General features: G+C 39.4%; 1 protein-coding gene across 13 annotated transcripts in view; it reads right to left on the bottom strand.

The window, feature by feature from the left end:
- LOC125460282 (contactin-4-like) overlaps positions 1-19,447 on the bottom strand; it is a 2,333,145-nt gene that overhangs the window by 569,278 nt on the left and 1,744,420 nt on the right. For all 13 annotated transcript variants that reach the window (XM_048547566.2, XM_048547564.2, XM_048547580.2 and 10 more), the window contains one exon: positions 15,381-15,531. In XM_048547566.2, coding sequence (XP_048403523.2) covers positions 15,381-15,531 — 151 coding nt within the window. The remainder of the gene's footprint in view (positions 1-15,380; positions 15,532-19,447) is intronic.

Raw genomic sequence — 19,447 nt, 5'->3', positions numbered from 1 at the left:
AGTGCTGACTAAGAACAAAGATGTGACAGACATTGTTAAGCAGTGAATATTAGCACAGGGTGAAGTATGAATGAGGTCTGGGAATAATGGCAGACTGACAGAATGTGGAGACGAAGATGAACAGGAAATGGAATGTTGTGATCTGGCCAGAAAGACATTGTGTACGCCTACAAGCACTTTGTCATACATGATCCAGTTCTGCTCCTGTTACTGTAAAATGGGTCAGAGTAGGGGGAGAAAGCATTAGCCCCAGGGTGAACGATGGGTCATGAAAACAGCTGAAGGAAATTTAATGGTCAAGGCTTTGATTTGGGGGTTAGTGTCAAACTCAGCTGAATGGACATTAACAGGCTTTACTGAATATAAGTTGTCAAGTGTAACAAGGATCTTGTTTTATCAAAAATAGAGATCCACATTCAGCCAGCTGCTGTTGATCAGTACACTAGGACAGGGACAAATGTGGAATCTGTAGATTTTAACTGATAAAGATAGTGACACTGGATGGACAGATGTACAAGCTGGCAGCGGGACACTTTGTTTAAGTATTACTCGAATTTGGAAACATTTTATTAACGTTACAACCTCTTTCACAGTCTGGAAATTAATGTCTGCTGACTTGTCAGACAACTGGAATTGCAATCAAATGAAGGTGATAACTCTGGATTAATTAAAACCTGCTTGAACAGAACTCTTGCCTGGCAGTGTCAAAATGACACGAATAGATGCTGCAAAAATGCTTTAAAACTTGAACAACACTCCAGTTTTCAAGTGAAGTGTTTATTTTAATATCAGTCTCCTGAGGATTTTCAAACTGTGTTCCAACAGACTGCAAAATAGATAACATCATCAAAGGAGTACCTAAAATAAACGTACTGTAGCAGTACCACAATTATGTAAATGCTACCTGAAAGAATTTAGACTCACAGAGGTCTAGCACAGAAAAATGCGGTTCAACTTGTCGAGTCTGTGCCAGTCAAGGAAAAGAACATCGCTCGTCTAAGATAATAAAGTGTGAAGCTAGATGAACACAGCAGGCCAAGCAGCATCTCAGGAGCACAAAAGCTGACGTTTCGGGCCTCGACCAATCCTGTTTTCCAGCACTTGGTGCAAGAGCACATCTAAAGTTTCATCCAAGTTCCACTGGGGTTCTGTCACTACTATCCTGACAGATAGTGAGTTCCACATTCCTACGACCATTTAAGTGAAGAGAATTTTCCTCAAACCCACTCTAAACATCCAGACCCTCACCTGAAATCTATGCTCTCTGGTCACTGAAACCTCCACCAAGGGGAAAAGCTCCTTTCTGTTTACCCTGCCTCTGTTCCTCATACCCTGCATGTGTTCCCTCTCTGTATCTTCTGCTCCAAGGAAAACAACTCCAGTCGATCGAATCTCTTTCCTAACTGGAAACCTCCAGGCCAGGCAACATCCCAGTAAACCTCCTCTGCACACTCTCCAGTGCAATCACATCCCTCCTATAATGAGGATTCCAGAAATGCACACTGTAGCTCCAGCATAACCTCCTTGGTCTTAAATTGTATGCCTCAGCTAATAAAGGCAAGTACCCCACAAGCCTTCAGGAACAATATATCTTGATCAATATATCAGATGGGCCAATATGTCCTTCTGACGCTCAGTGCTTCTGAGAGCGCTTCTGAATGATCCTATCATTCATCATGTATTCCACTGCCTTGTTGGACCTGCCCAAATGCATCACCTCATATTTATCAGGATTGAATTCCATTTGCCATTGATAAGCCAGTTTACCAACCTGTCTATTTTCTTCTGTAATCTAAAGCTATCCTCCTCAATACTTACCATCTCCTCTAATATTTGTATCATCCACAAACTTACCAGTCAGCCTTCCTATATTTAAGTCTAAATTATTTCAATATACCATAAATAGCAAGGGTCCCAACAGTGAACACTGCAGAACTCCACTGGACACAGTCTTCCAGTCACAAAAACGTCTATTGGCCATTACCCTCCGGTTTCTGTCACAGTGCCAATTCCAGATCCATTTTCTACATTTCCTTGGATCCTACAAGGTCTTATCTAGTGATATTCTTCTTGTGATATTCCTTAATTTGGAGGCTTTGATTTGGGGGTTAGTGTCACACTCAGCTGAGTGGACATTAACAGGCTTTACTGAATATAAGCATATACAAGGGAAAGTAAGTGAGGGCATCTTGCTGGAACTGTAGAGACCCATGTCTCAGTCCCTAGTCTTCTGAAGTCTCAATGGTGTAGCTCCATTTGCAAATGCTCAGTAACTATTCTGGAAGTAAAAGTATGGTTAACTGATAATTAACCATTTTTCCCCAAATTATTTCACAACATCCATTTTAACCATACTATTTAGCTAGTAGTTTTCACCTCTTTGCTTACACTTAAGTCCCCCAGCCCCTATCAAGTCTCTTTCATCCGATCCCCATTATTTTCCAACAGACATCCCAGCCTAGGAACAAATTACTGCAGACGCTGGAATCTGGATTGAAAACAAACAATGCTGGAAATCACAGTGGGTCAGGAAGCATCCATGGAAAGACAGCGAGCTAATATTTTGATCCAGTTCTGAAAAAGAGTCAGCTAGACTCAACACGTCGGCTTGCTCTCTCTTTATGGATGCTGCCTGACCCGCTGTGATTTGCACATATCCCAGCCTGTTGGAACACTTAAAAAAAATGCAAGTTCTGCCTTTACGTCGTGTCAGGAGGCAATCACATTGTTTGAGAAGATTAGCAGCTTTTCCTGACAGCTGGTTCCTGAGCTGCACAACAGGAACAACCAATCAAGGAAGAGTGAATTAAGAGGGAATCATCCAGTACTTGAACTATTACAACCCCCTGAAGAGGAAGGCGATGCAATGTGATTCCCCCCTCCTCCATCTGTTTGTGGCACACTTGAAGCAGGGATAACTTCAATGCATGTAGGGAAGAACAAAGAGCAATCTGAAGATAATTCCACAAACAAGGGAGTGAGGGCTTTCCCAGTACTTCTATGGTAGAAAATTCAATTTCTTTTGTTAGTGATGTCTGTTGCACACATATTTCAGTATGAGGCTACTTCTCTGCAAACAAAAATGTCTCTAGAACATGATCACAAAATACAAGCGCAACATTTTCCAAATGAAATAAACTTTTGAAACAAGATCCTGGAGAAGATCTGGCACAGGTTTGATGGCAAATTGGATAATAGCAATATATTCAAAAGAATACACATGTCCACTTGTCTTAAACTCAGTGGGATGTTTGGACTGGCTAGCTGTTAAGGGCTGAAGTTGCACTATGGCTTTTGCATGTGTTTATAAGCCTCTCTTCAAAGATTTTCGTCATCCTGTAGGTGATGCGCATCATTAACAAAGGCTTGCCTTTCCATGGTAGTCAACTATAAAGTTAAATAAAGATTTCTCTTTCCCTGTTAAGAGTTTATATCCGAATGTATAATCATCCCTCATTGATTGCAACAATGTTGTCTTCAGCTGACAGTTCACATTGATCTTTAAGCTTTGAATACTTCAGCGACAAAAAGATTTGTTCCTCCATCAATACGTCCTATTCGTGCATGGATTTTGTAAGAATACTGGCCGTCTCCTCTATGCAGGACTGGTGAAAATCTTACGGAGTCTTTCCTTTTCACATCTCTGAGACGACATTAAGTGAGTTGAAATATCTGAGCTTTAGGTCATTTCCATTTTCTTACTCTTGTTTCAAGGTGAGGTGTTCTGGTTCATTCGCTCAACATTAAGCCTTTCTAAAGTACACATCTCTAGGAGCTCAGTAGTTTGGAACTCAGCTTGTTGACTGAAATTATCTCAGTGCTTCTATTGTTTGCTGATGGGACTCAATTCCACAATCCAGCCTACTTTTTTTTGTTTCTTACTGCTTAATATAGGCTTTACCCAGCTTGAAGTTAAAGTCCCCTTGTTACCTGGAGAGCTTTTAGTAGGTTGCATGAAGATTTTTTTTTACGTCATCAGTGGTCTTAGTGGAATGAGCAGGCAAATGACCTCTTCATTCATCTGTTCTTCTATACTTTTGGCAGTAACTTTGTTTTTCACTGTTTCCTGAAAGAGCAAACTAAAGTCTAGGACTTGATCTTGTGCTGTCCATTACCCTCTTTTGTGCTTCTTTTACTCTTTCTTCAAAGGCAAGTTAAAGAACATAAGAACTAGGAGCAGGAATAGGCCGTTCGGCCCTTTGAGCCTGCTCCACCATTCAATAAGATCATGGATGATCTTTTCGTGGACTCAGATCCACTTACTCCTGTTCTCACCGTATCCCTTAATTCCTTCATTGCTCAAAAAAAATCTACCTTAACTCTAAAAACTCTTACTGAAGTAGCGCCAACTACTTCACTGGGCAAGGAATTCCATAGATTAACGACACTCTGGGTGAAGAAGTTCCTTCTCAATTCAGTCCTAAATCTGGTCCCTCTAATCTTGAGGCTGTGCCCTCTTGTTCTAGCTTCACCTGCCAGTGGGGACATCCTCTCTACTTCTATTTTATCTATCCCCTTCATAATTTTTTTTTAGATTCTCTACAGTGTGGAAACAGGCTGTTTCTACAAGATCCCCCCTCAATCTTCTGAATTCCAATGAATATAAGCCCAATCTAGTCAGTCTCTCCTCAAAAGCAAACTCCCTCAACTCTGGAATCAACCTAGTGAACCTCCTCTGCACACCCTCCAGTGCCAGGACATCCTTCCTCAAGTAAGGAAACCAAAACTGCACACAGTACTCCAGGTGTGGCCTCACCAGCAACTTGTACAGCTGCAACATAACCTCTCTGCTTTTAAACTCAATCCCTTTAGCAATGAAGGACAACATTCCATTTGCGTTCTTAATTATTTGTTGTCCCTACAGACCAACCTTCTGTGATTCATGGACAAGGACACCCAGGTCCCTCTGCATACCAAGCATCTCCTCCCAAAATGTATGACTTCAGATTTATTTACAAAGTTTTCCATCAGCCAGACCTTTGCCCACTCATTCAATGTGTCTATGTTCCTCTGTAAAGTTTCACAGTCCTCTGCAAACTTTGCTCTGCCACTCATCTTAGTGTCATCTGCAAACTGTGACACCCTACACTTGGTCCCCGACTTCAAATCATTGATATAAATTGTTAATAATTGTGGTCCCAACACCGATCCCTGAGGTTCACCACTAGTCACTGATTGCCAGCCAGAATAGCATTCTTTTATTCCCACTTTTTGCTTCCTGTTAGTCAACCAATCCTCTATCCATGCTAATACTTTACCCCTAATACCATGTATCCTTATCTTAAACAGCAACCACTTGTACGGCACCTTGTCAAAGGCCTGTTGGAAATCTACGTACACCGCATCCACTGGGTCCCCCTTGTCTACTTTGCTTGTAATGTCTTCATAGAATTCCAAAAGATTTGTCAAGCATGACATGCCCTTCATGGACCCATGCTGCATCTGCCCAATGGGACAATTTCTATTGAGATGCCTTGTTATTTCTTCCTTGATAATAGACTCAAGTATCTTCTGGTCTGAAGTAATCTCCTACTGGCTAAAGGATAGTGCTTTACTGTGTTGGCTGATGAGTCGATTTGGCTGTCTGCTGTAGCTGGTAAATAAAGAAGGCTCAAAACTGTGTCTGATAAAGAACTGTAATTAGCATATACCATCCTCCATAATCTATGTGCTGTGAAGTATAGCTTCTACTTGACCATGTGGACTTATTGTGATTTTTCCTGCACAATGAAATTTGATTAAAGCTAGCTGGCAGAAAAAATTAAGTCTTCAACCATGGTGTTTAATGTAAAAGAATAGACATGCCCTTATACTAAATTTAAAATTAAACTTCTTACCATTAACTGTGACAGAATTTGATTTGCAATGTATCGTGTCCTCCAAGAAAAACACATCTTGGTCCTCAGTAACATCTCGTTCTCAGACATTTCAGGGTGAAAATAATTTGTTTTGAAACTTCAGTGAAGATTGACATGTCCAATTGCTGCTTCAGTAAACCACCTGAAAATGAGCTGTCCTGTGGCGTGCATGGCCTGCAGCATTGTGGCTGGAATAGGGAGCTTTCCCACCATCAGGTAGGCAGGAAGCAAAGACCCTTCCTTTACAGTTAATCCTCTGATTAACCAAGTGGACCAAGTTAGAATGAGTAGACTGAACACAGGCAAATTCTCTGTCCCCTCAGATTAGAAGGCTACTCTGTTTATGAAGTTCAAACTGTATGACTTGAGGCAAAGTATCTTTCGGCTATCAAAATCTCGAGAACTTCATCCTGTAATTCCCTCCTGACAGTCAGCAATGTTATTTAAATTATTTATAAAAGAATCAAAGGCTTCCCTGTATATTGGTTGTGCCAATTAAATTTTAACCGGTCTAGAATGGGCTTTGGCTTGAGGGTGAAATGGGAGTTAAGTTTTAGTGAAATGGTCACGTAGATTGCAGTTAATTCTGCTATACCTCATCTGGCGAGAATGGCATTGGCACTGGAATTCATCACATTACAACAAAGTGACTTTGTCTTTGTTTGGCTTTTTGCTGGAGCCCTGAGTGATACAGCGTCTGCTCAAGTGTTGGCAGCCATTCCTTCGAAACCACTATGCCAGTTTTTGTTCTTCCCTATCTCCATCAGCTTTTCACCCGTGATCTTTCTCTCAATGTCACTTTGGCACAAGGTTACCTCAAGAGCATCATTCATGATACGGCATGACTTAACCTTGGTTGCATACAGTGAATGCTCATACAATTCTCTCAAAATCAGACATTGCCATCCATAACTCACAGTTTTAATTATTTACTTTTGACAATAATAGAGTTCAGGAACAGGATTGCAATGGGGAGTGGATCGCAACAGTCCAATCCACATTAATTTTTCTCTGCAAAAGTTGGGCTATGGATAGTTTTCTAGAACTGTCTCACGTTAAAGTCCAACTATCATGACAAAAACAAATTGCTGCCATGATTTCCAGCTGTACAAGCTGAACAAACAGCTGACATTTGCAAGTAGGAGACTCTCTTTTATTGTTGTGAACGTGATAAAGCTGTGGGATTCTTGAAGCCCATTTGTTTATCTCTGTTCCTGCATTAAATATTTTTCCTGGGGATTTTATTCCCAATAGCAAATCAAAGAACTGGAAATTCAGTTCAGATTTAAACTGTCAAAAGGAGGGATGTATGAATTGACTTTCAAGTCAGCAACAGTAATGCATACATAGGCACGGAATAAAGCGGTAAGTTTCTGAAAGGAGAAAATCAGAAACAAATTATGGATTCTACAAAGTGCCGTCAGTGTATTACTTCTGCTAGCAACACACTGGTAAATATGCATATTCTTTTCTGATTGATATTATGGAGCAGCTGTCATCCTTTATAGACAAAGTCACTGCAGATACCTTACACAGATATGAGGAAGTCACCTTGGTGCATTTGCAGGTTCTCTGAAACAGCTATCCAATTAGTATCATTCTCCTATACATTTCCCAGATCTATGTCAACTTTTTCTTTTCAATATAGTTTAGATCAACAGGGAGGAGGTATTGGGGGTCTTAAAAAAAATTAAGGTAGACAAGTCCCCAGGGCCTGATGGGATATACCCAGAATACTGAGTGAGGCAAGGGAGGAAATTGCTGGGGCCTTGAGAGAAATCATGGTATCCTCACTGGCTACAGGGGAGGTCCTAGAGGATTGGAGAATAGCCAATGCTGTTCCTTTGTTTAAGAAGGGTGGCAAGGATAATCCAGCTAATTACAGGCCAGTGAACTCGACGTCAGTGGTGGGGAAATTATTGGAGTGGATTCTTTGAGACAGAATTTTCTCTCACTTAGAAATCAATGGGTATATTAATGACAGGCAACATGGTTTTGTGATGGGGAGGTCGTGTCTCACTAACTTGGTTGAGTTTTTCAAGGAGGTGATGAAGATGATTGATGAGGGTAGGGCAGTGGATGTTGTCGACACGGACTTTAGTAAGGCCACTGACGAGGTCTCTCATGGCAGGCTGATACAGAAGGTAAAGTGGCACAGGGTCAGAGATGAGCTTATAAGATGGGTAAAGAATTATGTTAGTCATAGAAGACAGGGGGTAGTTTGTTCTGAATGGAGGGTTGTGACTAGAGGCGTTCCTCAGGAATCTGTGTTGGGACCTTTGCTGTTTGTAATATCTATAAATGATTTGGAGGAGCATGTATCTGGTCTGATTAATAAGTTTGCCCATGACAAAAAGGTTGGTGGAATTGCAGACAGTAATGAGGACTGTCAAAGGACACAAGTGGTTATAGATTGGTTGGTGACTTGGGCAGTGAGATGGCAGATGGAGTTTAATCTGGAAAAATGTGTGGTAATGCATTTCGGAAGGTCTAATCCAGATGGAAAATGTATGGTAAACGGTAGAACACTTAAGGGTACTGATAGGCAGAGGGATCTGGGTGGACAGGTACACAGGTCACTGAAAGTGGCAATGAAGGTAGAGAGGATCATCAGCAAGATATATGGCATTCTTGCCTTCATCAGTCAGGGCACTGAGTTAAAAAATTGTCAGGTAATGTTGCAGCTTTACAGAACCTTAGTTAGGCCACATTTGGAATTTTGTGTTCAATTCTGGTTGCCACACTACCAGAATAATGTGGTGGCATTGGAGAGGGTACAGAAAAAAATTACCAGGATGTTGCCTGGTATGGAGGGCATTAGCTATGAGGAGGGGTTGGAGAAATTTGGGTTGTTCTCACTGGAATGATGGAGGTTGAGGGGCGACCTGATAGAGGTCTACAAGATTATGAAGGGCATGGGCAGAGTGTACAGTCAGAAGCTTTTTCCCAGGGTGGAAGAGTCCGTTACCAGGGGCCGTAGCTTTAAGGTGCGAGGGGAAAGGTTTAAAGGTGATGAATGGGGCAAGTTTTTGTTTTATACAGAGGGTGCTGGGTGCCTGGAACTCACTGCCAGGGGAGGTAGTGCAAGCAGATACAATTGTGATGTTTAAAGGCCGTCTTGACAAATGTATGAATAGGATGGGAACAGAGGGATATGGTCCCCGGAAGGGTAGGCAGTTTTAGTTGTGACAGGCAGCATGTTGGCGCAGGCTTGGACGGCTGAAGGGCCTGTTCCTGAGCTGTAATTTTCTTTGCTTTTTTGTTCGATATACCCAATTGCTTTCTGGAAGTTGCCTTGGAATCTTACTTCAGTAGATCATTACTTGCTGTGTAAAAAAAGTCTCATTGTTGAAAATGTTTTTCTCTTAGTTTTTCCTGCAGTGCTGGGGTGCTTAAAATGCTGTGGCACTCATAAAGAAAGGCAGACTTGTGCATACTGGCAGCCATGTGTCTGAAGACACGATGACCTACTCTTTACAGACAGAAAAATAAGATGCATACGCATTGTGCTCATTTCAAAGTGACAAAACAGACTTTGCTCATTCTCTTGTTCATTTCTCAGGGCAAAACATTGTCCAATTACAGCCATCCTGCCTGATTTAAATAAAGATTGACAGTTTACAGTCAGTTAGCATCAAACTGGTCCATTGCCTTAATAAAAAATGAAAGAAGTGCAGATGCTGTAAATCAGGAACAAAGGAAGAGAAGGGTCACCCGACCTGAAATGTTAACTCTGATTTCTCTCCACAGCTGCTGCTAGACATGCTGAGTTTTTCCAGCAACTTATGTTTGTGTTGTCCATTGCCTTGATTAATTAATACTCGAAATTAATAGAGTTAAGTGTGGGTTTCCCTTGATATTGGTATTATTTGTGATTTGTACTGATGAGTGCAACATAAAAAGCTTTGCCAGCATGTGTCTTTGTTTGACAATAATCAAGCGCTGCATTACCAAATGATTAGATTAATTTATGTTTTAAAAATGCTTGAATAAATGATCAGGTTAATTTATTTTTGAAAATGCTTAAGATTGTGGAAAACATTTTTTTCTGTCAAGGTATGAACATGCCTCTTACTCTTTTTCGTTCACACATGACAAGATCTTGGGTATGAAGATGAATTACTCATCCAGTGCTACTACTTCTCCACTTGGCAAATTAAATCAGCCAAAGGGGTCATAGATATAAAACAGAATAAATCTATTTGGCAAGTGTCATGATTGACATTTTGCTATCAATTTGGGATTTATTGACCAGAAACTTGAATATTTGTTATTGTTCTCAATAGAAAACTATGCCAACAGTCCACCTCACAGTGATTTTGTTCACAGAGTACTGTTTAATGGAAGTTTAATAGGGCTTCCAAAAGCAGGGTTGCAACAGAAGTAAGCTGACAACTTACAAGCTGGTACTGTAAGGCACATTTCACCATAGAGACATGAACCTTGAACACCCGAAGGGTTCTCATCAGTAGCAATGACAGAAGTTGAACCTTGTGCACGTTAAAGCCTCATCATCCTTGAAACAAAATAAAGAGTATAAATTGATTCCTGCAGACAGAATAAGTCAAAATCCTTGGATGGAATATTTTTGTATATTGTACAAGAATGAAATGTAAACAACTTGTGCCTAAAGGCTTGTGATTTTCCGTATGTATCAGACAGTATTCTGTTTAATCAGTCTAAGACTGAAGTTGTTTAAATAAACACAAAATTAACCTGCTGACCCAAGTCCTCCTGAGTCTAATAGAAATCGCAATGTCACAGCGCCTCAATAATCTTTGATTAAGCACCTTTGCTTTGGGGAAAAGTAATATGCAGCTCGTGCCAGTAATTACTCAAGTGTATAAATCAGATAGAACTTTAAATAACATTCAAAACTGGCATCAAGAATAACCCAACAATTAAAAGCTGTTGGTGAATAACCATGTCGAGAAAACAAACTACTCCCAAATCAGTTGTAAATTAAATCCTGCTCTGAAAAGAAATGACAACATCAAGCAATGGCTTGAGACACATTTTGAGAAACATGTAATGTTTTCAAATGTCAGGTCTACTCTGAGTATGCCAGCAATCTGAGAAGCTTCTCTCTTTAACTATCCTTGTTACATGCACACAAACATTTTGGGGCAAATCTTCTGGGGAGTGTTAATCTCATGCAGATTGCCAGTCGAGACAAGATCTTGCTCAGAGTTCCCTCCAAAATGAGGAACCGTACTTCGATTCTAATAGTTCTTATGTAGTGTAGAGCTGTCAAAAGGCAGCAAACCAGCCCCCATTCCCACCACTTTTCACTGCAGTCAGCCACTGTATTTTGAGATTCAAAGGTCCTGACAGTCACATTGACCGCTCCTGGCAAAGGGAAATTAAATTGTCAGGGTGCTCAGGAAGGTTGAATGGTCAATAGGAAGGGAAACAGGATATCAGCTATGTGGGTGTCAATTGCCAGGTTGGCACATAAGTAAGTGGGTTTCAAGTTGCAAAGGTGCCAGGTGAGTAGGCTGTTGGCTGGGAGTGGGCAGGAGAGATGGGTATAGGGTGCCATTGTGGGTAGGATTCCAGGTGAAAAGGTAAGTATTTAGTGCAGGTGAACTCGAGAATTTGGATCCAGCAGTTTGCGATGCGTGTTGGTACTGGGCTGGGTTCAGCAGCCGGGGCATCGGGTCAGGTCGGATTGAGCTGGCATGGGTTGTGGTGGGTGAAGGTGGATAGTAGTAGGGGTGGAGTCCATTCTGATTCAGTGGACAGAGAGGAATGTGAGGCCCAGTCCAGCGGCAATGGCGATGGGTCATGTAATATTTGACAGCAGGGATTGTGGAGGGGTTTAGTCCAGCACAGGGGATATTCAGATGTGGATCAGGGTAGGGTTTTGACACAGAGAATTGGGAGCTTCGAGTCTCAAGATGAGTGTTGTTGGACATGTGTGAGGTGTGGGTGGTGTAATGTCCAAGAGGGTTCTAAGGGGTATGGAAGTTAATAGTTAATTAGAAGTTAGACTATGAATTTAATAGTCTAATATTTCCTCAGTAACTCTTCAACTTCATTGGAACCTTCTGAGGTCTGCAACTTTATGGATATTTCCATAGGTTTCCAGGTGCAATGGAATTGTCCAGAGGAGATTTCAATATTCTGGCAATTCCTCAATATGTTTTAATGGAGGTTTTGCCTCGACTCTGCCTGCAACTCCCTTCTACGCTCTCAAAGTGACTGTCTGGCCTGTGGAAAATATCTCAGAGTATACTCTGCATAAGAACATTTGCTTACATACATAAAGAGAATACCAATATTAATCATGGTAACAGCTGTTGCAACAAGTGTTTACTTTGGAGTTTTAGTCTGGGACACATTGTTCCTCCATTTCCAACTCTCCTCACTAACCCCCATGGCACCTTCCCAAGAAATTGCAGGTGGTATAAAAATCTTCCTATTTACTTGCCCCTTCCTCACTGTCCAAGGCCCCAGATATACCCTCCAGTTGAAGCACTAATTTGTACTTCATTCCATGCAGTCTACTGTATTCACTACTCACAATGTGGTCTCCTCTACACTGGGGACCCAAAATGCAGACAGGGTAGCTGATTTTCAGGACACGTACATTTTGTCTGCAAAAATGATCTCAAGTTTTGCGTTGCCTGTCATTGATATAGATCATTGTGTTCTCACATAAATATCTCTTATACAGGCCTGTTGCAATGTTCCAATGAGCCTCAATTCGAAGAATAGCATCTCATTTTCCATTTGGGAAGCTTCTAGCCTCTAAGATACAACATCGAGTTCCATAACTTTAGAACCTGATTTCATCCTTCCATTTTTTTTTACCCACATCTGCACCCAGTCCTGTTCACGACGTGGGTTGCTTTTAGCATAGTCATCCATTCCCACAGATTCCTCGGTCTACAATCACATTATATGAGTTGCATTCAGTGCAGCTCACCCATTTTCTTCTACTCTTAGCTCATCATCAGCTATTCTTCTGTTTTGCTGTCCACAATCTCCTTGTTTACTGGTATTTTTTTCATCTCTCTCCCCCTCTCTCGTCAACTATCCACTCACCTTTCCTCTTTCTACCACCGCCACCCCCAAACAATTTGGCTTCAGCGTGAATACCACCTTGTTTCTCATGGCTAACAGTTCTGATGAAGAGTCACCAGATTTGAAACGTCAACTCTGTTTTCTTCTCACAGATGCTGCCAGACCTGTGAAGTTTCTCCAATGAATTCTGTTTCTGTTACTTTTGAAAACATATCAAATTCTGCTTTCTATTAACATTACACTCATGAAGTCACCTTTAGGCTTTTTGTTGCAACACAAATTCTGAGCATTTTCTTTCCTATCTAATTGGACTTCATTTATTTGCACACATTTGGTAGTTTAATAATTTTGAAATTCCAATAAATTAGAAGAATACAGTAAAAGATAGTGTACCATTAAAAGCATCAAGCTCGGCATGATATTGGGCGATATTACTAATCAAATGCATTTTCCAAAAATATGACACTTCCATTCTGCTTGCTAATGCAGTGAAGGCCCTAAGCCTGTTCAGAAGAGCAGAAAAAACAATTCCATATCTACATTTTGATTATGGCATCACACAGTGAACTTTCAAAGTCATTATTTCAATTTGAAGAAATTATTTGGATAACATTTAGTGTTTTCATTGACTTATATTGACTTGGAAATGAAATTCTAATTGCAGGCTACTTTGTGGCAAATAGTAATAATTTAATATTTGTTTTTCAACAGTAGAATCATTTACTTAACAAAACAAAAACATTAACAAAGCTCAATAATGCAACGTATACAATGATGTTCTGGCAGATATGCAGCTGTAAACATACTGTACACTTATGAAAGGAAAATAATTAATTCTTCTTCTTTGAAAAATTTACAATCTTGTGTTATCCAACATTCTTTTGTACTCATCTGACAACGAACTGTTAAACATTGAGCTTGCTGTTTAAACTTCGAGCTTAACAAGAAAATGCAGTTGGCCATGAAAAAGATTGATCTGCTCACACACAACAAATTTCTTTTGCATCTTCTATTCATGGCTGATAAAGGGACTGTATGGTTTATTGAATTCTCTCAATGCAATATGATGGTACTCAGCCACAAGAGGGAGATTTTTAGTGGGGCAAGTTGAGCTCCATCAATTTCGTTTCTTTTGCTGATATATTCCAACTTTGTTCTACTTGATGCTACGTGCAGAGATGAAGGTGCAAAGCAGTACAACTTGCCCACTGAAGGCAACTGAGGTTGACTATCAAGCAGCCTTGGGAATAGGGCTTCCAACATTCCGGTCAGGTCAAATGTTGCAACATCTGAGCTACCTGGTAGTCTTACTAAGACAAAAAAGATTTCAGCAGCAGTCTTTCAGTTGCTGGACTTATTTCTTAATTTTTCTCCAGGTATGAATGATGTTTATTACACTGTAGAAGAGTGATTTTAATTGCACATAACCATTACTTTGATAATGTGTGGCTCATAAGTGATCATAAAATAATATGAAATAATTTGTTAAACCAAAAAGATATTCAATTTACAGCATACAACTGATGGACATGTTTATCACGACTCATGTGAAATGATTTTTCAAGTCCCAGCAATTTAATGATTTAGGATACAATACAAAACTGAATCCTACAAAACTCACAATACAATAAGGTGAAAATCTGCAGTGAAATAAAAAGAAACATACAATAGGATAAGCAAGTTTCCCTTCCCTTCCCTATTCTATTCAAATTCTATCCACTTAAATTAATTGCTCTTAAGAAGCAATGCCATCTTTTTCTGCATTCTTCACTCCTTAATCCTCACTTGCTCTTTAATTACAAGGTAAAGTACACTTAATCATCCATATTCAACCCAAAAGCAATTTCACAGCCACACTATGTGGTTTTATGACAGCTTAAATCAATCACAAGCTCACTGTTTTATTATCATCTTGTCTTCCTTCTATCTTGCATCTCACAGGGGACTCCCTGCCAAAATGTAATGGAGCCTATGGGGAAAATAGACCACAAAAGCTAGTCCTACAGAAGTACTGGTAACATCTGTGTGCAAAATCCAGAGCAAATAAAAATCAATTTAACCTTTACCTATTCTCTGAACCTATCGTCCATATTCTACAATTTATTGTTCCACAAGCACAAAGAAATATCTTACAGGCTCCATACAATCATTTGAAAATATTGATAAATGCAATGGGGAGGTGTTTTTTGCTGCAAATTCATCAGTTTACTTTCAGAATGCAGACATTAATATCAAATGATACACAACACAGACATCAGATCACACAATGATGGGGAGTGGTGTGCGAGTTTCTTTAGCAGCAATATTGCCTTTGTCAGCAATATTGTCTTTGTGCTCTTGTGTTTTGAGGTATTTATCTTGTTGGAAAATTTATCCAAAAAAAGTAGTTTAAAAAAAACCCTAACATCAACTCACTGAGCATCATTTGCCTTGAAGAATTTCACAATTCTCACCTCTGTGAGAAGTGTAGGACAAATTTCATTCAAAAATTACCTTTCATTTTCCTGCAGAACTTCATTTCCTTTCATCCACGACAATGTTGCTCTCGGGGAAGCTTTTGGTTTGCATTCAATGATGACCTCACCACCTATGCGGACAGGTATTAATTTCTTCAAGGGGCTCATTGAAAAATCGGGAGCTGATGCTAGGAAAGAAAGGAAAATAATTATACTGCACAGAAACCAAATACCACTCAAATTCAGACTTTAAGTGCTCTTAGCTTTGAGGTACCTTGACCAATTTATCTGGATATAAACAAATGTAACATGGAAATACAATTTTTTTTTCCACAGTTAGCTTAACATTATGGTTCCAAATACAAATTATATCGATTCTTCAGAAAAAAAGTCCATCAATTCATTAACAGAGGACACTCTGGGTTACAAAATGCAAGATAATGACATTTTGAATGTTGAAACTTTCAGAATGTTTCATCCATAAGATCATGAAGCCCTGATAAAACATCAACCACAATTATAAGTTTTAAATATTTCCTAAATAGATGATGTAAAGTCATAAATTCAGATATCATTAGAGAGACAGATCTCACACCAAGTGCAGTGAATGCAGAAAAACAGGCAAAGGAAATTGATAACAAGTTTATACAATTTACTACCTGTTATTTCACTTTCATAGTTTCCTTTTTAGAACTCGAAGATCAAATGTAATGTCAGTGACTTCAATCATATCAAATGCAGAATCCAAATGGCATTTATCAAAAATCCCTAAAAACTGAGTGTAATTTTAATGAATGACACAAAGTAACCAATTGGTGATACAAAATGGGGAGGTTCACAGCAAGTTGAGTCTTTTTGGTTTTGGTGAGAATTCCCTCCCGAAGGGCTTTGTGCATCTACTGACAGCACATGGAATGCAGTTATTCAAGAGACAGTTCACCAGTGCCTTCTGAGGGGCAGCTAGGAACGCTGGCCCAGCAAATAACACTCATAGCTCATAAATGAATAAAAGAAAAGCACGATGGTCATGAAGTGCTGCATTTGACCTTATCATGTATTTTCTTTTTGCCATATGCTCATTTGGATGCAGAAACTATGGTGGGTGCTGTGAAATATCTACTGCTTTCACAGTAGTTCCTGGGCAATAGCAGCTGCACATAAACTGTGCACGCTAACTGTGTATGTTGCAGAATATTATTTGCAATGAACTGCTACCAAAATCATTTCTGGTGATATGGATTGGAAAGCTCAGTCCATTCATTACCCATGTTCACAAAATCACAACTTTTTGGCATGCTAGAGGAGAAATGGATAGAGAAATGTTTGGAAAAATTAGTAGCTCCGAGTTAGCATACTAAGTTGTTAAAAAGTTTAAAGACTGAATCCCACCACCACCACCCCATAACCAAATGATGGCTTTTTCTGTGGCCTCTGCCTCTCCCTAATTGACATTCTGGGCTTACCTTACCTTCAACAGATTTTCACTTTCCTTTTTCAATCTTGTCTTCTCGCTCTCCCTTCAGGTTTCAAATGCCCCATTTCCCTCCTCTTCCTTCACCTGCTTGCCCATTTCACACTTACTTGTCTTGTCTGATTATCTATCTCTTTTTGAATGCATCATTCTGCTATTCCTCCCTTCTTTGCTCATGCCCACATTAGCTCCTCAGCTGTAAGGCTGGGACAGGTCACTGAGACTGAGCCTCAAAAATTGTGCAATGGATTCTTCATACCCACATATTGATCATGTGCAAATATGGCTAAATAATTGCTGTGATTACTCAGTATTGTCTTTATCAAATATGCACACAGTTTTGATAACTATTCAGATTCTATCAGAACCACAAGAATTCGCATTACTTTGATGTGCAATTATCATTCATTATATAATACAGTTTGTGATTTTACTAGTCTGATCAACAGTATTTTCTGATGGAAACATTGCTTTCTCTGTCCCCTATGCACCTACTTGCCAACTCATGTGCTATATTATCATTCTCATTGGTGCTGTGATATCTTTTGAATGAGCCCCACACGACAATTGCAGAAATTAAAAACAAGATTTCACTTTTTCCAGTTCTTACATTAATATGATCAGAAATAACACACATTATACATGAAGTAACAGACCAAGTGCATTCTAAACAAAAAAGGCACTTTCACATGAGGTAGAGCAGGAGACCTATTAAATGATAACAAACTTAAACTAAGAGTTTCAGAGGTACAATTATTAGAAGTCACACTTCCATGAACACCCCCTCCCTCGAGTCAGAATAGTCTTATTTACAGTGATCTTTCACAGATTACCAACCAATAATACACCCCTGAGCTCATTTTGGCCACTTCTTGAAAACACATAGCTTTTATTTTGGTAGACACAGCTTGTAAGACGTTAGCTCTTTCTTTCCATCCCAGTTTCCACATAGCCTCTGAGAACCCACGTTAGCTTTTTACCAAAAAGGAAAAGCTGAGGCCTTCCTGACAGTGATTTTCTTCTTCTCACACAAAAAAATCGATGCTACTCTTTTTGCTTTTGCAATCTGTTTGTGTCTGTACTTTGACTGTCTTCACCTGGCAGTTCCGTTGCTTGTAATCGCTTCTGTATCTGTCAGTCAAATGGTACCTTTATTCTAACTTTCTTCTTATTGAAGCTATTGACAGATCAAAAGTCACTAGATCACATGGAGCAGTCACTGAATATTATTGAGAAAAAACACATTTTTGAAGCTTTTCATTTTATATTCATAGGTTTTCATATATCTGGGTCATATTAATTTCTTCCACAGAATATTATTTAGGGTATTCCAAAATAAAGAAAATAAAACATAGTGGATCTTTGGAAGATGTAATAAACCTTGTCAAGATTTGTAGGAATGTATTGGTTTGAAACCATCTCCAAACATTTTGATCCACACAGTAAGCACTATTTAACGTGGAAGTCCAATAACATTTCCATTGCAGTATTATTTACAACAGTTTGATATTTGGCCCTTGCAATCCTACAAAGGACAACGTCTATCATGACATTGCTTAAGACACATTCGTTTGTGGCCTTTATACAACGGAGATCTGTAAATAAACAATCGCTGGAGAAATTGTTTGTCATTTCAGTTTTATGTCTTTAGTTGAGTCAAGCAAGTCTTTTGGTTGTTGGGGGTGGGGTATGCAGAGCGTTAACCAGTTTCTATAATTATTGCACTTAATACAATTTTTCTTTTCCTTTCAGGTACATTTGCTGAAATAGTATGCAAATTTAATGGAATAAACCTTTCCGAATTTGTGTCACTGAATTATAAGCTATATATCAGTATGGTAACTGACAACCTTTGAAACCATCAGGACAATTTCCAAATTCTTTCCCTGGTGGCAGGGGTGATGCGCACAGGTATGCATCAAGAAAGGACCAGACAATGAGCATGCAATTTTTGGGGAGCTAGCAAAACATCCTGGCTCCTTCTGGTCCAACAAATTAATTGTGGTGAGAAAAATCCATTCCTGCACCAGCCAATAATTGTCTATTAAAGACCACGAGCTGAATCATACTGCCTGTTACAACTTGTGATGTATGCATATTGGAGCACACATGTGCATGCATACCAAAAATGATCAAAGTATCCTTTGATACTTTGAGCCCCCAACTTGTAAATGAAACAAACTTTTGGACAGACGTGATTTACGCCTGTTACAGATTTGCCTTAAATTTATTTTTGGCAGATCTTGATCTCCAATGAGCTGAGGAAAATGTCTCCATCCAGCTCAATTTTCTACTGCCAACTGTCTGGTATATAAGCAACATAGAGATGGGCAGCAATTCCCTCAAAATTGAATTACAAAATGGAGCATGTTAGCAATACTTCCTGATGTTTACTGAGAAACCAAATTGGTCGGGAGGTTTCAAGGGTCATATATTGCAATTAACATTCTGAATAAAGTGAACTACTATTGACAAAGATTGCTAATTTCCAACACAGATATAACTTCTGATAATGAATTTCTAAAATGGTTCAAAATTCTGGCGTAATTGCTGTAATTTGAACCATCTAATTATATCTAATCACAATTCAGTTCCTGTAAATTTGTTTGATAGCTTGCAAACGCAGTAAAAAT

This window comes from Stegostoma tigrinum, chromosome 11, assembly GCF_030684315.1.
Source record: "Stegostoma tigrinum isolate sSteTig4 chromosome 11, sSteTig4.hap1, whole genome shotgun sequence".
Classification (NCBI taxonomy): domain Eukaryota; kingdom Metazoa; phylum Chordata; class Chondrichthyes; order Orectolobiformes; family Stegostomatidae; genus Stegostoma; species Stegostoma tigrinum.
Note: the sequence above shows the minus strand (reverse complement) of the source record. Positions and strands in the feature narration are given on the sequence as shown.